This window comes from Musca autumnalis, unplaced genomic scaffold (assembly GCF_047663935.1).
Source record: "Musca autumnalis isolate F117 unplaced genomic scaffold, ASM4766393v1 scaffold_4, whole genome shotgun sequence".
Lineage (NCBI taxonomy): Eukaryota > Metazoa > Arthropoda > Insecta > Diptera > Muscidae > Musca > Musca autumnalis.
This window is the reverse complement of record NW_027411977.1, coordinates 134066323-134090587: the sequence shown is the minus strand read 5'-3', so window position 1 is coordinate 134090587 and position 24265 is coordinate 134066323. Positions and strand designations below refer to the sequence as shown.

The following is a 24265-nucleotide window of genomic DNA, read 5'->3' as shown; positions in this document are numbered from 1 at the left end:
GATGACTTTTCCAATACAAAAGTTCACCGGAGATGACTTAGCCCATACAAAAGTTCGCCGGAGATGACTTTTCCAATACAAAAGTTCACCGGAGATGACTATTCCAATTCAAAAGTTCACCGGAGATGACTTTGCTCATACAAAAGTTCACCGGAGATGACTTTTCCAATACAAAAGTTCACCGGAGATGACTTTGCCTATACAAAAGTTCACCGGAGATGACTTTGCCCATACAAAAGTTCACCGGAGATGACTTTGCCCATACAAAAGTTCACCGGAGATGACTTTTCCCATACAAAAGTTCACCGGAAATGACTTTTCCTATACAAAAGTTCACCGGAGATGACTTTGCCCATACAAAATTTCACCGGAGATGACTTTTCCCATACAAAAGTTCACCGGAGATGACTTTTCCTATACAAAAGTTCACCAGAAATGACTTTGCCCATACAAAACTTCACCGGAGATGACTTTGCCCGTACAAAAGTTCACCAGAGATGACTTTGCCCATACCAAAATTTGTTGATGGGAGTCCCGGGGGGGGGGGGGAGGGGGGAAGGGAGGAAGAACCAGTTTATTTGTGCTCAGTTTGTCACATTCGCATCTTCACCCATTCGATGAGATGTAATAGATGTCAGGAGTGGGTGCATCTAAGGGGTTGCTCTGGACTTGTCCACGTGAGGGACTATGCCAACAACTGTAGCTTACAACGTTACGATGCACAGTGGTCCCACCTCTATTGGAAGGTGCGACAAAAATATTTATAATCGTCGGATCAATCTGATTTTTCAGTATATGCTAAAAATAAGTAAAAAATACTTTAGCCAAAAAATCATCAATATGTGTCCAGTTTTTCCTATAGCCGCCATGTAGCGGTACCACCCGATATCAGGTATTTTGAAGCTTTTATCTACCTTTTTGGCCCTAAGTGGCTGTACTTGGGTATGTGGGGTTCCCAATGGTCAAAAACCTTCTGCGCCAAAAATTGTGATCTTAGGTCCAGGTTTCGGTATAGCTCTCATATTACGATACCTCCCGATTGCAGGTATTTTGAAGATTTTATCAAAATTTTCGGCACGAATTGGTTGTAATTTGCCATGTGGAGTTATCAGTGATCACCTTCTGCGCCAAATATTGTGGTCTTAGGTCCAGGTTTCGGTATAGTCCTCATATTACGGTACCTCCCTATTTCAGTTATTTTGAGGTTTTTATCTACATTTTTGGTTCGAATTGGTTGTAATTTACTATTTGGAGTTTATAGAGGTAAAAAAACGTCTCCGACTGGTATCGTGGACAGGAAAGGAAACAAATTATTCCATTTGAGGTCAGAATATTTCATGGTTGAGGATATAATAAAGTTCGGTGCGACCGAATTTTACATTTTTACTTGTTTTTCATATTATATGTAGCATCATACATATATCAAAAATATACAAATGTAAAAATACACTCATAAGTAGATTCCAAAAAAAAAATGTCTAAATCTTTAAAAAAAAAAAAACAAAACAAAACAAACAACATAAAACAAAGAAGAAACTGAGAATTCACTGAAACGACCAGAGGCATCGTCAGTATTTTTAATGCCACACACGGAAATGCAAATATATGCAGCTGGAACCATTTTTTTTTTTGTAAAATTGACACTATTTCGAACTTTTTTCAAAGAATTTGGAGAGTGGCGAAGTTAGTACAACTCAAATTAAATTTTTAGGACTTGGAAAAAAATCTACAAAAAAAGTATTATAAAAAATGTGATTTCCAGCACATTTTATGCGAATAATGTGTAAAAATTTGTATGTAAAAGTAATCAGGAAATCTTGTACTAAAACTTCCATTTCGAAAAAAATAATTTTATACTTTCAATTTTGAGTTACTTGCCTTCTCTTCTATTTTGTTAAATACCGTTATAAATTACAAAAACAGTGCTGGAATATTAAAATATGATATGTTTAGAGACAACTTGCTGAATTATCGCAGAGATTTGCTGATATCGATTTTTCGATTTTTGTCGCTGGTTGGGACCAGTGTGCGATGGTTAAAACGTGTTAAGGAAGGATCGCACCAGAAGTGGAGGTGGGGATTAGCTTTCATATTGCACCAGTCTGTCCAATACAGACCTATATCGCTTGAGCCTGTCTCTAATGACCCTTACATGGAATGTAGTCAGGTGTGGAACTGCCGACATAGAGTTGCTGAACGTATACATGCCGCCGAGAAATAGCTGTATCTCAGATTACGAGCCTGACATTAGCCCGCTTTTGGAAGGTTATAATCGTCTGTTCCTGGGGGACTTTAACGCGCATCATGAGATGTGGCATTCAGCCCTCAGAAACGACCAGAGAGGTACAGCGCTGGCTGAGCAGCTACGTTTTGCACGGTCAATGAGGACGCCACTACCAGAATTAGAGGAGAGTGTCACAGTTCGCCAGACATAACCATCGTGTCACCTGGTCTGACAAATGACGTCACCTGGCAACCCGTCCTTTCCTTTGCACCAGACCATCTCCCCATAATTGTCTCCATTAGCAGATTTCATCACCTCTGAACGCCGCACGTTCGTCAATCATAGGAAAGCTGATTGGCCGAGTTTTAGAAAGTTCACCAATCACCGTTAAAGAGAACTGCCCAATCCTTCTGATGTTCGAATAGCGGAAAGGACGTTCCGAGACATCATCACTGCTGCAGACGCTCACCATATCCCTGCTGGTCGAATACCCGAAGTAAGACCAAACTTCCCAGCAGAGGCGACGGATTAGCAAATGAGCGTGATTAGCTTCGTCGAGCCCCAATGACCCTAGAGTCAGGGAGCTGACACTGGAAGTTAACACTCTGGTTGGCGAACATAAGCGGAACAAGCGGTTAAATCATCTGTAGAGTTGCAACATTGGGACCGATATAAGTGAATTGTGGGCAACAGTTAAGTCACGCTCGAACCCTGGAAGGATGGGACCTCTGTCATGTTTGGCGACGTTACGTTGACTGACCCGAAGAGGTGCGCAAGTTATTTCAATCGACAGTTTGTCGAGCACCCCGAGAGTGATAGGGCGAAGAGGATAGTATTACGTCGTATTAGATCTCTTCCTGCCGAGGATGAACCACCACAGTTTACAATGGATGATGTTGCGAATGCCATCAGGAACGCTAAATCATCCAAAGCGTTGGACCCTGATGGAATCTCCATTGTAATGCTGAAGCCGGGAGTGGAGTATCTCAACTTGTCGCTAGCCCCCCTCATTGTTCCCGAAATCTGGAAAATGGGCAGGGTGGTCCAGCTACGGAAGCCAGGCAAGGATGTCAGCAAAAGTGAACGCCATCTCCACATATATTTGTCAAGGACTCAACCAGAGACAGCCGTGTGATAAAACAGTGATGGTGGCGCTTGACTTATACCGTCAGGCACTCCACGCTGTTTGAGGACATTGAGCAGACAATCCTCCGGCCAAGCTTGAAACGTTGGATAGTCAACTATATGTGTGGACGCCAGTCGTACGTGGAATTCAGGAAGAAGAAGTCCGAACCCCGTAGAGTGAAACAGGGAGTTTCCCAAGGTGGGGTGATATCTCCGGAACTGTTTAACCTCTACCATTCCTGTATTCCGCCCCCTACAGACGGCATCGAGATCGTAACGTATACGGATGATTGCACGATCCTGTCGTCAGGTACCTTCCCTGATGACATCTGTGAGAGACTGAAGTCCTATTTAATCGATCTTACCACATTTTTCCACGCGAGGAATACGCAGAACAGCCACTCTGTTCACCACATGGACAGCGCAGTTTGGAAGAGAATTGAATGTCGTGGTCGACTGAAAAGTAGGAGCAAGGTCCTCAGGTCCCTAGCCGGCACTATTTGGGGTGCAGATAAAGAAACCTTGTTGACCACATATAACGCGATAGGTCGGTCTGTGGTAAGCTAGTATTGTCCCCGAGATTATGTGATACGAATTGGAAAAAAGATTCAAACCTGTCAGAATGCCGCCATGAGAACAGCAACAGGGTGCCTCCTCAAGTCTTCAGTAGACCATCTACATGAGGAGGCAAATATTCTTCCAGTAAAGCAACGCAATGAGATGCTTTCGTTGCAGTACTTGCTTGGGTGTTACCGTGAGAGCCATCACAATAACCATCTGCTGGCTAGGCCCGACACATTCAGGCATATCAGGAAGGATATTTATGCTCTAGAGAGGGAAGTCCAACAATATAGGAGAGAACCCCTAGATCAACAGGCATATCAAGCAGGTTTAAATATCAATCGCACGGATGCAGTTGCTAAGGTCATAAGCAAATATAGTATGAATAATGTCCTCGGAGTACATTCCCCATCTATCGCAGCTGTGGAGCGAAAGCTGCCACGACAAACTAAATAGTTTTGGCTCAGTTACGCTCGGGATATTGCAGTCGTCTATATTCTTATTGGGCGGAAACTGACCACGCCGTGCAAGACATCTTCTCAGTAAGCGACATGGGCCCGCGCGACACAAAACACCTTTTCAACTGACCCGCCAAACCTACTCATCTAACTCCAGTGGATCTGTGGTTACATCCCATCGTAGCAGCCACTTTCCTGGAACTGGAGATAGACCCAGAGCCAGATTGAACAGAAGAACGAACATACAAACAAAATAATAAACATTGTTACAACAACAACAACAACCTCCGATCGAAATTGCTACCTGTAGCGTGATTAGAAAATGGAAAAATGGGATGTAATCCCTACTATTGCGATATCTCCGTTATTTGACCACCTACGCCAACCTACTTTGCATCATTGTAAAGATGGGATCTTCTACTTTCATTGGAAAGACCCCAACCAAAGCTGTGATATTCGTCATTATAATTAAAATCACAAAAATTGAAAATTTGGGTTTTATTTGCTACTACATATTGTGATATCTTCGTTGTTTGATCACCTACGAGAACCTATCATTAGAAAGGTGATTTTTTCTACTTTCATTGTCAGGATTTGCTTTTGGTGTACCCCATATAGAAGCTGAGACATTCGCTTTGGAAAAAACGTTGTTTTTTATGCAAATAAGTTTTTTGCCCATTACGACCCCTAAATATTATCCGACCATCACCAAAATCAATAGGCTTCTTCATCTGTGAGATCCCCATTAACCCTCAAATTTTTGTGACGATCCGATCAAAATTGCCACCTGTAGCGTGATTTCCTAAAAAATAGAAAAATGGGATGTATTAACGACTATTGCGATTATCCGTTATTTGGTTACCTACGCCGACCTAGTTTGCATCATTGTATAGATGGGATCTTCTACTTTCACAGTCAGGCTTTGCTTTTGGAAAGTTTCCAACCAAAGCTGTGATATTCGTCATTATATTTAAAATAGCAAAAATTAAAATTTGGGTTTTATTTGCTACTATTGTGATATCTTCGTTGTTTGATCACCTACGAGAACCTACTTTACATCATTAGAAAGGTGATATTTTCTACTTTCATTGCCACGGGTTTCATTGGTTGTGCTTTTGGTATACCCCATATAGAAGCTAAGATATTCGCTTTGGAAAAAACGTTGTCTTTTTATCCACATAAGTTTTTTGCCCATTCCGACCCCTAAATATTATCCGACCATCACCAAATAGGTTTCTTCCCCTCCGGGACCCCCATCAACATCCAAAATTTCGTGACGATCCGATCAAAACTGCGACCTGCAGCGTGATTACAAGGTTTAGATGCACAGACGGACACACATAGCCAGATCGACTCAGCTCGTCGAGACATTAATTTTGGTATATATAAGTATGGGTCTACGACCATTATTTCGATGCGTTACAAACTTTTTGGCCAAAACCAACTTATAATACCCTCCCCACATAGTGGTGTAGGGTATAAACAGTGTTTCGTATGCGGCCATTTGTAAAGTTTGGTAGATTTCAGAAATGCATGATAAATGTTTTTTTGAGCTTAATAAGTGGCCATGACCTCTTAAATTAATTTGTTTTAAGACATAAATGAATCTTTCGACTTTTTTTATAAAATATATCAATTTTATTTAAAAAAATTGTGATCTTAAACTAAATATTTCCGCTGAAACAAATTGTCAATGCATAATTTGTTTCAGCTTTGGAAATTTATACGCATAATATTGGCACATCCTTGTACAAAATAATGTGAAATGATACTTGACATGAGGGAAAATGTATTAGTATGTTCGGAAATGCATACATTGATATAATTGTACACCATAAAGAAATTGTCAGACTATATTAAAAGAAAGGACATTTATTACAAAATAGAGATAAAAATATTCGAATAATATGCAAGTATCTTTTCGACATTTAATACATTTAAGAAAATTACAATAAGTAGACTTGTTGAAAGCTTTGTCAATTCTCAAGTTAAGAAGGCAGTTTAGTTGTCTGTTTAAGGCACTTTTTTAAAAGTTCTATTGCTAAGAAAAAATATAGTCAATATCCCTGCAACTGGCCAAAATGTTAGAAATTAAAGGATATTCGAATTGATAAAGACAAATTGCAATAATCTTTACTATTTCTTAATAAAGCTTAATTATGATTTGTTTAACTAAATTATTTTATAAACTATGATAATTATGTATATTAAAAAATATGGTTTGTTCTCTTCTTTTATTTTGTTAAGATGTGGCTGGCAAAAATGCTATTTAGGTTATCTGAACTGGTGGTGTATGTTTTGTTTTATGGTTCCAATCGACTTCTTGAGAAACACTCGGCTGGCAATGCCTCCGATATTAGACGGACATTTGTTACTTCGGCGACCAATTCTTGCATTTCTTTTTCGTATTTATCAATGGTTTTCTTTTGAATGTTACGCATTTCACGGAATTTCTCAATGCGTTCAGTTAAATTGGCCCTGGCAACTTCAGCTTCAACGGCATCCAAACGTTTTTCTAAAATTAAAAAAAAAATTTTGTTAAAAACATAAACCACTCACTCAATAACTTTGTTGTTATTTCGAACGTACCTAATTGATCCAAATCAGCTGTGTTAATATCCTTCAAATTGATTAACTCATCCTTGATGTCATCTAATTCTTTGACAGCTTTATTAATTTGTTTCTTGGCTTCTTCGGTATCAGCCTTGGCTTGACCAACCTGGATTGGGATTGGGAGATATATGGTGATTAGTTTAACTCTAAAGATTTTCATTCAATTTAATTTAACTTACTTTTCGTTTAGCATCATCTACCAAATTATCATCTTTACTGGATGACTCCTCCAATCGTGCAATATCGGTTTCTGTGATTTTAACACGATGATTTAATTGATCGGCTTCATCTCTCAGCTTGCGGGCATTAACTTTAGTTTCGTTGGCACGTCGGCGTATAAATTCGGCATCCTAAAAAGAGAGAAAAATGCGATGTCATTCAAAACCTTGGGAGAGACATTAGAAGAACACATATCGAACTCCGGCTAGGGGAATAAAATTCTAATTTTCAAATTTGCTTAATTTGAATTTGTAAGCAATTTCAAGAAATCTACTTTCAGATAAATGGATAAATTACTAAAATTATCTGAGGATATCCTTTGCATTAAAATAATAAAAATTCGTTAAGTTTGGCCGGACCGAACTTATTATCCTCTCCACCATAAAATATTCTTAATTAAAATGTAATAACTAGATTCCTTTCCTGTCCACAATTTTAGGTGCAACAATTTTTCGACCACAGATAACCCAAATAATTATATAATCTTATCTAAAAAATGTGTTCAACCTTCTTGAAAATTTTTGGTGAAAAAGTTTTTTAACTGCAGGCAAACTCAAATGCCAATTACTGGAAGTTGCGTCAAACAATATAGCTAAACCCCTCAAAATACCGAAAATCGGGAGGTATCATTATATGGGGCTATGCAAAAAACACGAATCTACGTTGATGATTTTTGGTGGAGTAGTTTTGTGAACATTGAGAACCCCCTCAGTTAAAAATTGTAGCTAAAACCTTCAAAATATCGAAAATCAGGACGTACCATTAAATGGGAGCTATACTAAAGCATGGATCTATATTGACGATTTTTAGTGAAAAAATTGTGTGACCACTGAGAACCTCAAATGCCAAATAACAGGTAGTTCGGTTAAAAACTTTAGCCAAATTCCTCAAAACACCGAAAATCGGGAGATACCATTATATGGGTGCTATGCCAAAGCATGGATCTACATATCGACGCCTCCAAACAATAGTATGCTAAGTCGACTTAGCATGTTTTCAAGTTCTTTACATTTTTATAGTTAACGTCATTTAACTTAAATTCTGTCAAATTTTGGTAATGATCGGATAATCCGAACAGAAGTTATAAACAAATATTTACTTAGCATAGTACTGAAGGTCAAAGAAATTTCCAAACTTTTAGAGCTTGTTCTGCAAAACTCGCTTTTCAGAATTAGCAAACTATTATTTGGAGGTGTCGAACGTCTTTTAACTTAAATTCTGTCTAATTTTGGTAATGATCGGTCAATCCGAACAGAAGTTATAAACAAATATTGACTTAGCATAGTACTGAAGTTAAAAAAAAATCCAAACTTTGAGAGCTGCTCCTGCAAAACTCACTTTTTATACCCTCCACCATAGTATGGAGGGTATATTAAGTTTGTTTGTAACGCATCGAAATACTCATTTGCGACCCTATAAAGTATATATATTCTTGATCAGGGTAAAATTCTAAGTCGATCTGAGCACGTCCGTCCGTCCGTCCGTCTGTGGTAATCACTCTAGCATCCACAAAAATGGAGATAGGACGCTGAAATTTTGGGAAAGAGCGTCTTTTGTTTGCAGGCAGGTCAAGTTCGATGATGGGCTATAGCGGTCCACGTTTTGGTATAGCCCCCATATAACGGTACCCCCCGATTTACGGTATTTTGACGTTTTTAGCTACATTTTCAGACCGATTTGGCTATAATTTGACATTTAGGGTTCTTAAGTATCAATAAACATATATAACAAAACTTGTGGACATAGGTCCACGTTTTGGTATAGCCCCCATATAACGGTACCCCCCGATTTGCGGTATTTTGACGTTTTTAGCTACATTTTTAGACCGATTTAGCTATAATTTGACATTTAGGGTTCTTAAGTATCAATAAACTTATATATTAGAAGTTGTGGACATAGGTCCACGTTTTGGTATAGCCCCCATATAACGGTACCCCCCGATTTGCGGTATTTTGACGTTTTTAGCTACATTTTCAGACCGATGTAGCTATAATTTGACATTTAGGGTTCTTAAGTGTCAATAAACTTATATAACAAAAGTTGTGGACATAGGTCCACGTTTTGGTATAACCCCATATAACGGTACCCCCCGATTTGCGGTATTTTGACGTTTTTAGCAACATTTTTAGACCGATTTAGCTATAATTTGACATTTAGGGTTCTTAAGTATCAATAAACATATATGACAAAAGTTGTGGACATAAGTTCACGGTTTGGTATAGCCCCCATATAACGGTACCCCCCGATATACGGTATTTTGACGTTCTTAGCTACATTATCAGACCGATGTAGCTATAATTTGGCATTTAGGGTTCTTAAGTGTTAATAAACTTATATTATAAAAGTTGTGGACATAGGTCCACGTTTTGGTATAGCCCCCATATAACGGTACCCCCGATTTGCGGTATTTTGACGTTTTTAGCTACATTTTCAGACCGATGTAGCTATAATTTGACATTTAGGATTCCTAAATGTCAATAAACTTATATAACAAAAGTTGTGGACATAGGTCCAAGTTTTGGTATAGCCCCCATATAACGGTACCCTCCGATTTGCGGTATTTTGACGTTTGTAGCTACATTTTCAGACCGATTTAGCTATAATTTGACATTTATTGTTCTTAAGTGTCAATAAACTTATGTGACAAAACTTGTGGACATAGGTCCACGTTTTGGTATAGCCCCCATATAACGGTACCCCCCGATTTACGGTATTTTGACGTTTTTAGCTACATTTTCAGACCGATATAGCTATAATTTGACATTTAGGGTTCTTAAGTGTAACTAAATTTATATAACAAAAGTTGTGGACCTAGGTCCACGTGTTGGTATAGCCCCCATATAACGGTACCCCCGATTTACGACATTTTGACGTTTTTATCTACATTTTCAGACCGATTTAGCTATCAATTGACATTTAGGGTTCTTAAATGTCAATAAACTTATATAACTAGTGGACATAGGTCCATGTTTTGGAATAGCCCCCATATAACGTTACCGCCCGATTTCAGGTATTTTGAGAATTTTACCAACAAGTTTTAACCGAATTATCTGTAATTTGAACATTTGACATTTGAAATTCTTAGTGGTCACCACACCTCTCCACCAAAAATTGTCAAGAAAGCCCCCATATAACGGTACCTCCCGATTTTCAGTAATTTGATGATTTTAGCTACAATATTAAACCGAACTAGCAGTAATTTGACATTTGAAGTTCTTAGTGGTCACAACACCTCTCCATCAAAAAATGTCAACATAGGTTCATGTTCGGATATAGCTCCCATGTAACGTTACCTCCCAATTTTCAGTAATTTGGCCATTTTAGCTACAATTTTTAACAGAACTAACTGTTATTTGACATTTGAAGGTTGTGACCACAACGCATCTGCATCAACAATTTTCAACATAGCCCCAATATAACGATACTTCCCGATTTTCGGTACTTTGAGGATTTTACTTAAAATGTTTAACCGAACGTAGGTCCATGTTTTTGTATAGCCCCAAAACAAACCTCCCGATTTTCCGTACCTTAGCTTTAGTTTTGGACGAACTTTCTGTAATTTAAATTTAAAAGTCAACAAAAATTCTGCAACAAAAATTGTTCATTTAAGTTCATATTTTCGCATAGCCCAGATACCTCCGAACTAGCTGTTAATGAATGTTGAAGTTCCCACGTTATGTACCGATTTTCGATATTTTGAGGATTCTAGCTAAATTTTTTAACCGAATTAGGAGTTATTTGACATTAAAGGCTCCCATCAAAAACTCTTAACATAGACCCATGTTTTATTATAACCCCTATATAACAGTACCTCCCAATTTCTAGCCCACCAAAAATTGTCAACAGTTAGATATAGGCACCATAAAAAAGGGCCTCCCGAATAAAGCATTTTATGTACATTATCTGACATTTTAACGTACTCACTTAAAGTTGGGGACAGGAATGAATATTTTATGGTGGAGGGTATGAAAAGTTCGGCCCGGCCGAACTTAATGCTTTTTTACTTGTTAGACTTAGCATACTATTATTTGGAGGTGTCGATATGGGGGTTCTACCAAAACATGGATCTATGCTGACGATTGTTAGTGAAGAATTTATGTGACCACTGAGAACCTCAACTGCCAAATAACAGTTAGTTCGGTTAACAATTTTAGCTAAAATCCTTAAAATACCGAAAATCGGGAAGTACCGTTATATGGGGACTATACCAAAACATTGACATTTGGTGGAGAATTTTGTCCATAATTTTTGAAATATAAGTTTTTTGGTCACTTGGAAAAAATTATCGTTCTGAAAATGTGTCCAAAAACGTCAAAATACCTGAAATCGGACGGTACCGTTATATGGTGGAATACACCAAAACGCTGGTCGATATAGCCTTTCATCGAACTTGACCTGCCTGCAAATAAAATATGCATCTCCCCAAAATTTCCATTTTTGTGGATACTAAAGAGATTACAACAGACGGACACGCGTAGATCGATTCAGAATTATTTATGATATTTGATGTTCTGGTTGGAGGACCGCACCACTGTGAGTCCATTGGAGGAAATATTACGATATGCAAAGTGTGGACAAATTGATTTTTCTCTTTGATAGAGATCATGCTATCAGCAACAAGGTACGGATAATGCATCTCCTCGATCCATATGGGGTCCAACTTGACAGTATTGACCCAACACATGCCCTCAATCTCACGGCGGTCGATTCTGTGGGCCATCATTTTTGTATATTTTTTCGCCATAGGAGCGGCAATATATGCCTGGATAGACCCGGGCCATAGCTCTGTTCCGTTTGCAGATTCGCATCCACCACATGTCAACATCGCTGAGATGTAAGGAATGGGCGTACTTCTGGGCTTCTCTGGCCTTAGCCGCCTCCAGGACTACTGTGGTAGGAGTTATATTGCAGCTTGCTGCGCCAAATAATTTCCCAGCATGTTTCCAACTTCGTTGTCGTCGGCTTACGACAAACTTCCGCAGTCTCTCCAATAACAACAAACGCAGCATCTAACGCCACATGTTGTTTGCTGTTCGGCTCCCTGAAAATGCATCATTCCTGCAATTTAATTGCAACGGCATTAGCCACAAAGCGAAATCGTAGTCAAACAAAGATCACCGTTACCTGCAGGTTATGCAAAGGTTACAACGTTGCACAATGGTCCCAAATCCAAATTTTCTGGCCAAAACTATTTCAACGTCCATTTTGTATTGAAATTAATTATTATTTATAATAAATGTGCACAAACAGCAATTCTTACGTTTAGTCGACCAAAATGATCAAAAACTGCCAAAATTTGTTGAACAGGGTGGTCCCGTTGTGTGGGGTCTAAACCAAAACATTGACCTATGTTAATAATTTTTGGTACGTAGGATTCATATCTTCCAAGAGGTCAAAATACCAAATTTCAGCCGAATCGGTCATAAAGTGTCGCTAAAATCCACAAAATATCTTAAATCGGACAGTGCTTTTATGTGGGGGCTATGACAAAAAATTGACCTATTTTCAAAAAAATTATATATACTTGTTTTCTACACTCTGAAACCCTTAAATATGAATTTTAAGGGAAATCGGTTGATAGATGTGTGTATTACCGTTCTATTTCAATTGGATACTACGTACAGTCACAACAGGTATTTACAAAAAATTCACCCATCTTAAAATAGAAAAATTCAATTTATTTTAACTGTGGCAAATTTGAGCACGATTTGACTTCTGAATTTATTAGTACAGACCCCCTGCTATCTTCCAAATTCGATTTGGAGGTGGACAAATTTGGACATTTTTTTAAAAGTTTAAATATATTTAAAAAATATTTGTAAAAAATAATTTTCAATATATATAAAAACATTGATTTTATTACGCTAATTTTATAAATTTCATCGTTCTTTTTGTAAATATTATGAAAGTACTCATTAATAGCTTCCCGATCCATAATAACTTTGGTCTCACTTCTATATATTTATGCAGCGACGCAATACAACAAAAATTGTATATTTTACAGCACAAAGTCTGTTTTATTTTTACATAAAAAAGTGTCAACTTTGGTACTGCGCCAATCAACGGAAACTAACGGTATTTACAAAAACTGATTATTTTCGGTTGACTTGATGTGTTTTTTATTATTCTGCGCAAAAACCAATTAAAATTTTGAAACTTCAAAAATAGGGTTTTGGCCAAAAATTTCCTGATTGAAACCTATGTGCGTTGCTATGGTTACAATTTTTAGCGAAAGGATAGTACACTAAGCGCAGGAGGTGGAAGACAATGAAGGCAAGACTTCCTTATACACCACATTGTACAGACCTATTTCGCTTGAGCTTGACCCATGGATGGAAAGTATGGGGGTAGCAGTAAAGCTTGGAACTGTCGAGTTAGAGTTTCTTTATGTGTACATACCGCCAATTAATAATTGCGCCCTGCGTATATGCCTGAAATTTGTTCACTTTTTGAGTTGCAATGACGCTTCAATGCTCGTCAAGACTTTGCAATTCAACTCCGGGCAATGACCAGAAGGGCAATGTGATAGCTTCATATTTTGAGCGGTGAATGAAGACGCTCTTACGAGGATAAGATTGCCATAGTTCGCCTGACATCAACATTGTGGTAACTGGTCTGAGAATTGACTTTTCCTGGCAACGCATCATATCAAACCACCCGTCTTCATAAGTTTTGACCGCCGTACTTTTCTGAACCATGGAAAAAAATAACCAATCATCGCTTCTGTAAGCTGACCATTCTCTCAAATCCTCGGGTAGCGGAGTGAATTTTCCGGACATCATCACAGTTGCAACCGCTCGCTACATATCTGCTGTTCGAATACCCGAAATTAGACCAAAATTTTCAGCAGAAACAACTGGACTATCACATAAGCGTGATGAGCTTCGTCGTACGAATCCTGCTGACCCAAATATTAGAGAACTTGCTCTTGAAGTCAACAGGCTAGTAGGCGAGCATAAGCGAAAAAAGAGGCTAGACCACATGATGCAATGCAACATTGGTACAGTAAATTGTCGGCAACCGTTAAATTATTCTCGAATCCGGGAAAGAAGGATGATAGAACGGTTGTTACGTGACAGATCCGAAGAGGTGTGAGTGTTATTTTCGTCGACAATTTGTAGAGAAGTCGGAGAGTGAAAGCGCGATATAAGAGTCCCCTCAGCTGAGGAAGTACAATTTACGATCAGCGATGTTGCCATCAAAATCTCTATAGTAAAGCTTAAGTAAGTGGATGAACCCGGAGTTGAGTATTTAGCAAGTGTCCTAAATTTATCGTTAGCCATCGATATTGTAAGGTGCAAGGGTGATCCCGCTACTGAAGCCAGCAGATGCAAATCGTACTGGGCGATTTCCCTCCTCCTGATGAGAAGCTGTTCTAATTTTGCCCAACATTACACGTTATATCCACATATATCAGTCGAGGACTGAACCAGAACAGGCCGTGCTGCCGAACCTGTTCTGAAATTCTCTAACATCCAGATGGCATATATATTGTATCGCCTGCGGATGATTGAACTATCTTAGAGGCGACGAAAAGTTAAATATTTGACTTAGTGCAGTTCTGGCATCTGAAGAATGTGAAAATATCCGCCGCAAAATACACTGCCACACTGTTCAACCCCTGAACGGCTGAAATGAGGCTCCCCCTGAACATTTTGGTCGATGGTGTCCCGTTTCCGATCACTAACTACCCCACTTTGAGTGCTGACAAACAAATCACGTTGACCCCTAATACAGCAATAGGCCAATCTATGCTAAGCTATACGGTCCCGGTTTATTATGCTAATGTTAGCACTACACAGTGGAAGAATTTTCAAACATACCAGAATGCCGTCCTGAGAACTGTAACAGGGTGCCTCCTCACGACACCATTGGACCATCTTCATGATGTGACGAAAACATCAGCACAATAAGATTTGCCAAGGCAAACACAAGTGGTGTTAGCCCAGTTAAGATCCCGACGATGCAGCCGCCACCATTCGAGTTGGTCCCGAATTGGTGGCACTATACCCAACATATCTCCTGAATGTGGATTGGGACTACACGATACGCTGCATCTGTTTAATAGCCCAGTTAAACCTATTCACCTGTCTCCTGATTCTTTATGGACGCAGTCAGGCCAGGTTGCAGAATTTCTGAATCTGAGGATGAATTTGAACCAAATAATTAAAAATTGAATTTGGACCCAGCGGCGTAGAGTGAAGAGCAATCGAACAAGCCAAAGCTTTATTTCCCAACAAAAATCGGATCTGTTAGTCCTTGTTTAACCCGTTACAAATTAATGTAACAAGGCAAAACTACTTACTAAAGAGCAGTACACATTGTCGGTTTTGAATGTCGATATTTCTCAGCGCTATTTGAACAGTACTAAAATATCCTGAAACCCGACATATATTTTTTTCAATTCGGCGTATGTGTCACTGATTGTTGTAAGATAAATACTTCTTCTATGAAATAACTTCAAATCGTCCAAAATTTTAATGTACTCACCTTTGAAGCTTGTTCGGCAAACTTCTGCTGAGCTTCCTGGGCATTCATTTTAGCTTCGTTGGCATTTTTATTGGCACCCTCCAGGGCTGTTTCTGCTTGACGAATCAATTCATCTGCCTTTTGAATTTCTTGTTCAATACTACCGACCGTCTTCAGTGCCATTTGAGCATTTGCTGCAGACTTTTCAACATCAGCTTGGAAACCTATGGCAAAAAATATATGTAAATTATTTATATTTTAACGCATACACAAATAGTTAAAACTTACCAGCCAAGGTATGATATGTATTGTTGGCCTCCTTTAAGGTATTGTCACCCTGTTCAACGGCTTTGGTGGCCTTCTCAAAGGCATCTTGGGCTCTCTTTAGCAACTCAATGTCATCCTTCTTTTGTTGATTAGCTCTGTAATGGGAAATAAGAATTCATTCTTTGGTAACAATTTCTCCTTAAAAACCAAAATCACTTACCTTTCCAACATTATCTCTGAGAGTACAAGTTCATCTTCCAAATTGGCAAACAATTCACCATTGCTGTTAGAAACATCAGTGACTTGACGCAATAGCTCATCGGCCAAATTGTTGGCCTGTAATGCCTCCTCTTTGAGTTTCTTAATATCAATATTGGGTGCAACTAAACCATTGACATCGGTCAACAATGTCAGGGCGGCATCATATACTTCATTAGCCTTGCGCAAAGCTTCTTTCGTAATCTGGGCAACATTGGCCAGAGTCTGTTTGACGGTATTCAATTCCAAACGTACATCGGTTCTCAATTCTTCGTTGACCTTTTGTTGCAAATCGATAGCATTCTTCGCCAGGAGGTAGGCCTTTTCAACAGCATCATTAGCATCCTTGGCATTTTGCAAATCATATTGTGCCTCGGATTCCAAACGATCTGCCAAAGCACGAGCCTCACGTGAAATTTCCGAAATTTGATTAGATTGTACACCAAACTCAACCGATTTGTTTTGGGCTTTAGCTAAGGCCTGGGCTCCTTCGTCATTGAGTAGATTCAAGGCATTCTTCAAATCACTCTTTGCAGCCTCAATAATATCCTGAACAGTAGTGTAATTTTGTTTGGCCTTGTCAATTTCAATATTGGCAGCATCTTGCAGGGTGTCGGCATTATCCAAATGAGTGTTCACACTTTCCAGACGACTACGCAAATCGTCCAAAACCTCAACATAAGTACGGCCACCTTCACCCACACCATATTTGGCATCCATCAAAAGAATATCCACCTTCTCTTGTACAGCCTTTAATTTGGCTTCGAACTCTCCGTCATTGGTCACTGGTGTGCGGGCAATTTCATCCAAAGTCGAACTGAGATTGGCCAATTTGGCTCGGTGTTCATTGGCAGCATCCTGCACAAGGTTATAACAGTCTGGACAATCTATACAACCCAAGTGGCGATTGTATTTATTTTCCTTGCAACGATCGCAACGTCGGCCTTCCACATTGTCGTTACAGGGACACTGACCATTCTGGTCACATTGGAATCCCTTTGAACCACTTTCGTCACACTCACACGGCTTACAACCTTCCGAGGAGAATCCGTAGTGATAAACGGCACACTGGTCACAGTGTAGACCCACAACACCGGGTTTGCAGAAACATTGACCCGTAACACGATCACAAGTAGAATTGTAGCTACCCACTGGATCACACATACAATTTTCACAACCATTGCCGGACTTTATGTTAAAGAAGCCAGGTTGACATTCACCACAATCACGACCAATTACATTGGGTTTACACTGACATTGACCGGTGACCTGGTCACATTGGGATATACCATCTTGATTCTGTTCAGTGCCTGGAAGATAACAACTACAACGATCACATTTACCATGAGGCAGGGCTAAGGGATCACCGAAATGACCGGGCAAACATTTATCACAGTATTTGCCGGCTGTGTTGTGGATACACTTCAGACATTCACCAGTAGTACGATTACAATTACCCACGGCGTTGGGATCTACATTACCGTTACAGTCACAAGACTTACAGGTTTGGACGACACCGCTCAAGCCGGTTGGATCACCATAGAAACCATCTGAACATTGTTCACATCGGGCACCAAAGTAGCCCACAGGACATTCGGTACAAATAACAGTATCACCGCTTATCTGCATACAGGCTCCATCATTTGGACATGGGCAACGTTTACAGTCGTATTTGGTGCCTCCAAGAGCATTGCCATAATAACCTTTGGCACACTGGTCACAGTTATCACCGGTTGTATTATGTTGACAAATACAACGTCCAGTTTCCGAATCACAAATATCAGCATGGCCATTACAATCACAAGGAATACACGGCATGAAGGGGCCACCTCTGGCTGGACTGTGACGGTAACCTGGGGCACAAGATTCACAGAATTGACCTAAATAACCCTCTGGGCAAGTACACTGTTCAATCCAAGTTGCGGGTTGACCAGCTGCACCTCTGTGAGCCGTTTGCAATTCAACATCATCAAGAATGGCTTCACCTTGTTTTGAATATGTGGCACGAATTTTAATGGCAGTCAAGTTCGATAGAATCGAAAGGAATCCACGAGCCGATTGGCTAGGCTGCCACTGATAATCACGATGTTCGTTTAAACGGAAAACAAATTCCTTGCTGGTTTGATCTGGCATACCGTTATTTTGGGCAAAAATGGGCAATGAAATCTTTGTACCAGCACCTTCTAGGATGACGTCACTGGCACTGGCATCGGGAGCAATTTGGGCCACTAACTGAAGTTTAAATTTCAAATCGCGATTATACGAAGCTCTCTGATCACCCAAGAAACGATCGGGCGCCAAGAAGTAAACATAGTCATTGCCATGGGCGGTGGTACCAATACTATGGCTATACTGATTGTACTTAATGTCCACTTCACGGTTGTACAAATCGGTAGCACCCCAACGTTCCTTGTGTTTGTTGAAATTGGAGGTGGTCGAAACAACGGAATAGCCGGGAGCCGTTTGACACTCAGAAGTGTGGCCATAACAGAAACAGGGTGTACAACCGAAGCGATTATTCAAATCCAAATTAAAGAAGCCGGGTTTACATCTAAAATGAAAAACAAATTCTCATTGTTGCAGACTTTCGAAAAGAAAATTATTCCCCGTTTAACTTACTCATTACAACGTTTTCCCTCCACATTATCTTTGCATCTGCAAACACCTGTTTCCGGATCACAAGATGGTTTATTATCAGCAGAGCCACGAGGATCACAACCACATGGCTGGCAGCCATGAGCACTGAATTGATAATAGTTGTCATCGCAACGATCACATTTATCTCCAGTAACACCGGGTTTACACTGGCACTTGCCTTGGCTATTACACTGGAGAGAACGTGAACCGACCGGATCGCAACCACAGTGTACACAATAGTTATCCTGACGCATATAGAAGTTTTCCTTACAGCGTTCGCAATTGGCACCATCACGATTTTCACGACAATCCAAACAGTGACCACCATGACCAGTCAAATTGAATAGGTGGGCATCGAAAAAGCATTTGTCAGCAAAGCCGTTACAGTTGCAAGCTGTGGAAAGAGAGAGAGAGATGTACAAAGAAATAAGTATTTGTATTTTAAAGCAAGTGTGCAGAGGCTAGATCGCACGTAACTCTCGAACGGATCAGACGATTCGCTCCAAAATTTGAGCTTCGTAATATTTGTCCAATTGTAGTTTAACTTCAAAAATGGTCCATGGTCCTTAGGGTACCTCCCTCACAAAAGTTCAACATTTTTATTTAACTGCAGTTCAGGATCTGTTCGAAGATCCTTTGTTCGTGATACTTTTTTACTTGTCATATTGGCCATCGACGGTAGAACCCGACACTAATATCGTACAAACATCCGCATATTTTTTCTTCTTAGCTTCTTATGCTACTCTCTGACGTCCACACATATAGTTCACTATCCAACGTTGCAATCGCTGCTGGAAGAAAGTCTTCTCTATATCCTCGAACAGCTTGGCATGGTTGACGGTATCGATGGTCTTCGATACGTCAAGAGCCACTAAAGTTCTTCGGCTCACGACCTGTTCTGGTTCAGTCCCCGATTGATATGTGGACATTTTCCGGAATCCATGCTGATTTTGGACAACAACTCATAGGGAGGGGTATTGCGTGAATGGGGTGCATCTGCTGGCATTCTTGTAGGGCTTCAGTACTGCCTATTTTCCAGCTGCTGGTACGATATGGGGGGCCAAGGTTAAAGTGAGGACACTTGCCAGAGGGCTATTATTCGATTGAACACAATTCGTCCTATCACTTTCGGGGTGCTCTATACATTGCCGATTATAATAACACGCGCACCTCTTCGGTTCTGTCACTGTCACGCCATGGAAAGTAACAGCCATTCTATAAACCCGTATTTACAAGTGATTTAGCCGTTGCCCACAATTTATTCAATCCTGTAACAATTATACATTGCTTCAGGTAGTCTAGCCTGTTGACTTAAAGAATAAGTTCCCTAATTCTTGGGACTTTAGGGTTTGTACCACAAAGTTCATCATGCTTATTTGCTAGTCCCGTCTCCCCTGCTACGATATTTTGTCAGATTTTGGTTATTCGAATAGCAAGTATGTAGCGAGCGGCTGCAGCAGTAATGGGGTCGAAATTTTATTTCAGCTATCCAAGGATCTGAGGCATGGGCAGCTCTCCGAAGCCGTGATTTGTAAATTCTCTGAACCTTTGCCAATAAGGTTTTTCGTTGTTCAGGAAAGTTCTGCGGTGAGAGGTCATGAAATCGTGTGATCTGTTGTCGGGGACGATAATCTGAAAGGGTTGCCAGGACACGTTATTTATAAGATAGCGTACCACAATGGTGACGTCTGGCGTGCGGTGACAATCTCCTCGTATTCCAGTAAGAGCGTTTTCGTTCCCCGTACCAAAGATGAGGCTAAAAATTTGTTCGACTAGCGCTGTACACCTTTGGTCATAGCTTAGGGCGAAACGCCTAAGCTCATGATGACCCTTGAGGTCCCCTAACACTAGGCAGTTATTGTCATCCAAAAGTGAACTAATGTCGGTCATATAACACAGGGCTCAACTATTTATCGGCGAAATGTACACGTAAAGCAACTCTACCTCGAAAGTCCCAGTTTTTACTGCTACCCCCATACATTCCATGTATTGGTCACTTGAGTCAAGCTCAAGCGAGATAGGTCTGTACATGGACAGACTGTTATATTAGACAGACAAGTCCTCCTCCGATTCGTGTACGATAATTTCGCAAAACATTGTAACCGTTGTAACGTTTTAATCTACGGGTGACGGTGAGATTTGTTTCCTGGATCGCCGCGACCATGATGTTCCTCCGACTCATATAGTCTACGATTTCGGAGACCTTTGTAACTGAATTGCAGGAATAATGTATTTTCGGACCACAGTTGCAAAAAGATCAACTTTGAGTGGTAGAACACTTTTAAGCACTAGGATTTACTTCACCATTTACTTTGTTTTATTTCATTGTTATTAGGTCTAAGTTTGAAACCGTTATTTGAGGTCATTTCCTTTGAAGCTACCTTTTGTGGTCCCATGATTGTCAATGCCAGCTGGCTCTGCTTTCGGAATCATGCCTGTATAAATGAGAACCAACTTGAAAGGCTTTTTTCTAGGGGTCTTATTAAGATGACGGCAATTGAAACATTAGGCAGAAGTCACTTGTCATGGTAGGCCGTAAGGACGGAAAACTATCAGGCACTTCTGGATTTATTTGCAGAAACCATTCCCCGTAATATGGTATTTGCGAAAGCAGATAATACACAAAGTCGATGTTGTTAACCACTGCAAGGTAACGACAGACAGATAAGATCTGACCAATGATTGGTTCCCAAGGATTAAAACTGCATTGATATGTCCCGATAATATCATTTGGACATTTCCTTAAGCTCTCCACACAATACGATTAATATTTTGAGGTCGATAGTGAGGACACTGATACCACATATCGTCTTGTCTCCATGCTTGTGTACGGATCACATTGTTTTAAGGATACACTCATTGTCCTATGCTTCTGAATAAATTAATACACATCCTAAACATTTGCATTCCTACTCACTATTTACCATATACCACAGGACAGGTTGATTTATATCGATACGATTTGTTTTCAGTGAATATTCCCATTGACTTTCGACCATTAGAATAATCGAACAAAATAGCGACAACAACAAATTGTGCATACTTAACACTTAAAAACTACACTTGAAACTAAACAAAACTTTTCAATAACAAACCTCTTGTTGTGTTCTAACGGAAAAAGCTACCATATTGCTGCTAGTTGTCATAACCATTTAAGGCTAAAAGCAACTTTGTTGTCTATTCCAGCAGTAACCCTTTCTCCCCCTTTGACGCATAACACACAAAGTTCATACTTACGTTTACATTCATTGACATCTGTTGATGTGGCCATCTTCCATTTGACATCGTTGTACAGTGGCAAACATCTCTCACAATCGGGACCATCGGTATTGTGACGACATTCACAAACCAGTCTACGTTCACCATTCATGCCGGTACTTTCAACACATTTACTTGCGTGACCATTACATTTGCAACGTGCTCCCACCGCAATATCCGAAATGGCATAGAAATATGAACGGAGTACTTGAGCATCCCCGAAGAGTTCATCACCGAATGTGTTGAGACGATCGAGTGTAATACGTATATCGGTGGCAGTTACCCATTCCTATATGGAGATAAATGAGATACATAAAAGAAAGGAGGAAAAAATAGGAAATTAGTAAATACATACATATGTATATAATAAAAAAAAGTATGTACATTACGAAAACAATTAAGCAGAATAATGCATGAAGTATAAGAGTCTCCAAAAATGTATCCTCTTTAGAAAATGTGCCAATAACATTATGCTGTAATGTGGTAATACCACAGACTACAAAAATACTTTTTCTAAATACCATTCTATTTGGATCATAACAAGTAAAGAAGTATCAGTCGGCTTTACCGACAGAGATAGAGGAAACTTTCATCTACGGACAGATCGAATGTCTTTTCAGAATTTTGGTCCTTTGAGTTACATTGAACTTGCCGACAAAAATGTGGATTAGGATTCAAGTTCAAAAGTGTTGCAGAGGAGATATTTAAAGGAATGGACCGACATAGTCTATTATGGAAGTGGATCTTATTTTAGGGTCATATCTTCTTGATAGATATCGCGCCCACTAATCATTTCATTGGGTTATCGTACAATTTTTGTATCAGTATGTCAGGAAGCATACTGGAAAACATAAACAGGACCACAACGAACAGGCCCTAAACTGCACTTAGACACAAATGTTGAACTTTTTAGAAGTTAAACTAAATTTGGGCATAATATTAAGAGATCCAAAGTTTGGACTAAATTTGTTGCCCCGTTCAAGAGATATCGTGCACACAATTTTAGTGACATTTTGTAAATATTGGGGGGAAGTATCGGAAGTTGTTGCCCACTTAGTTTGGACAAAACCTGACGAAGGCCAAATTTTGGATCAAATCGGTTGATCAATTCGGGCTGTTTTCTCAAGAAGTATGGACTTGTCCCTGAAAAAAACTTTTGCCGTCGTAATTGATGAAGCGAATACAAGTTGCTTCCACAGAAATCAAAGCGATTCGAGAGCAGGTCTTAAAGTGAACTTTTACGAAATTTTGTGTGGGAGGTACCCGAAGGAGTAGACAAATATAGTCCATACTCAAGCCTGATATATATTAGGATGTGTAAAGTATGGACCTTCTAGAGTTATAGTGCGCACAATTTTTCCGAACATTTTTGAATTTTGCGGGGCAGGTACATGAAGTAGGTGACCATTGCTTTGCTCGTGAATGTACCTGTACCGAAGACATAAGCTTTATATTGCACGCTTTAACATAATTATTCGGGCTCCATTCTGATTCCTGTGGAGAACAATCGGAAGAGTGATACGAATACGTATAATACGTTTGTTCACATAGCCAATATTCTTTAAAAGGCAGCCTCACACACTGTCTTCTTGTGACATGGTGTCCTCCATTCACGCAAACCCTAATCCGTAGCATGGAAGAAAGATCTGCAGTACTATCAAAATATCTACCTGTAACAGCCAACTCGAAGTACTCGGGAATAGGGCCTACATATATCTGCGTTGCTATGGCGGACAAGGCAGTAGTGATGGCAGCGGATGAGTCCATATAGTTCAACAGTGGCGCCCACAGGCTTTCAAGAGCTTTACGCACGTGCTTAGACGTTGTTGAGTGTCAAGTTCTCTAAGCTCTTCCTTGTGCTCACAAGCAAAGAAGAAATACTGACGAATTTTGCCATCTAAAACATGAATGAAATAACCAGAAAACCCGGAAAGAAATATTAATCTCCCAGGAGGCATATGCCAAAACCTCCACGTGCTTAAACTTCATGTTTAGACAGTGTTTCAGAAACCTCTTGAGGGCATATGCTCCTCAAGGAGTTAGGCGGAGAAGAAGAAGATTCTGATTCCTGTATATTTGGTTTTCTTCGCTCTCTTGTTTTTCAACACCTCTTTCTATTTCCTCTTCATTTCCCCCTAGCAAAAATTTGGGTCACATGAGCAGAATAACACTGTGC

The 24265-nt window shown here is 39.8% G+C and overlaps 1 protein-coding gene across 1 annotated transcript in view; it reads right to left on the bottom strand.

Moving 5' to 3' along the window:
* Positions 1-5983: 5983 nt before the first annotated feature.
* The window catches only part of LanB2 (laminin subunit gamma-1), a 66374-nt gene continuing 48092 nt past the window's right edge, over positions 5984-24265 (bottom strand). Inside the window, exons 6-13 of the mRNA XM_073985938.1 lie at positions 22069-22378; positions 18814-19225; positions 16157-18745; positions 15958-16091; positions 15691-15893; positions 7161-7331; positions 6958-7087; positions 5984-6883 (exon numbers count right to left, since the gene is read on the bottom strand). Of these exons, the coding sequence (XP_073842039.1) occupies positions 6672-6883; positions 6958-7087; positions 7161-7331; positions 15691-15893; positions 15958-16091; positions 16157-18745; positions 18814-19225; positions 22069-22378 (4161 nt within the window). The 3' untranslated portion in view covers positions 5984-6671. The remainder of the gene's footprint in view (positions 6884-6957; positions 7088-7160; positions 7332-15690; positions 15894-15957; positions 16092-16156; positions 18746-18813; positions 19226-22068; positions 22379-24265) is intronic.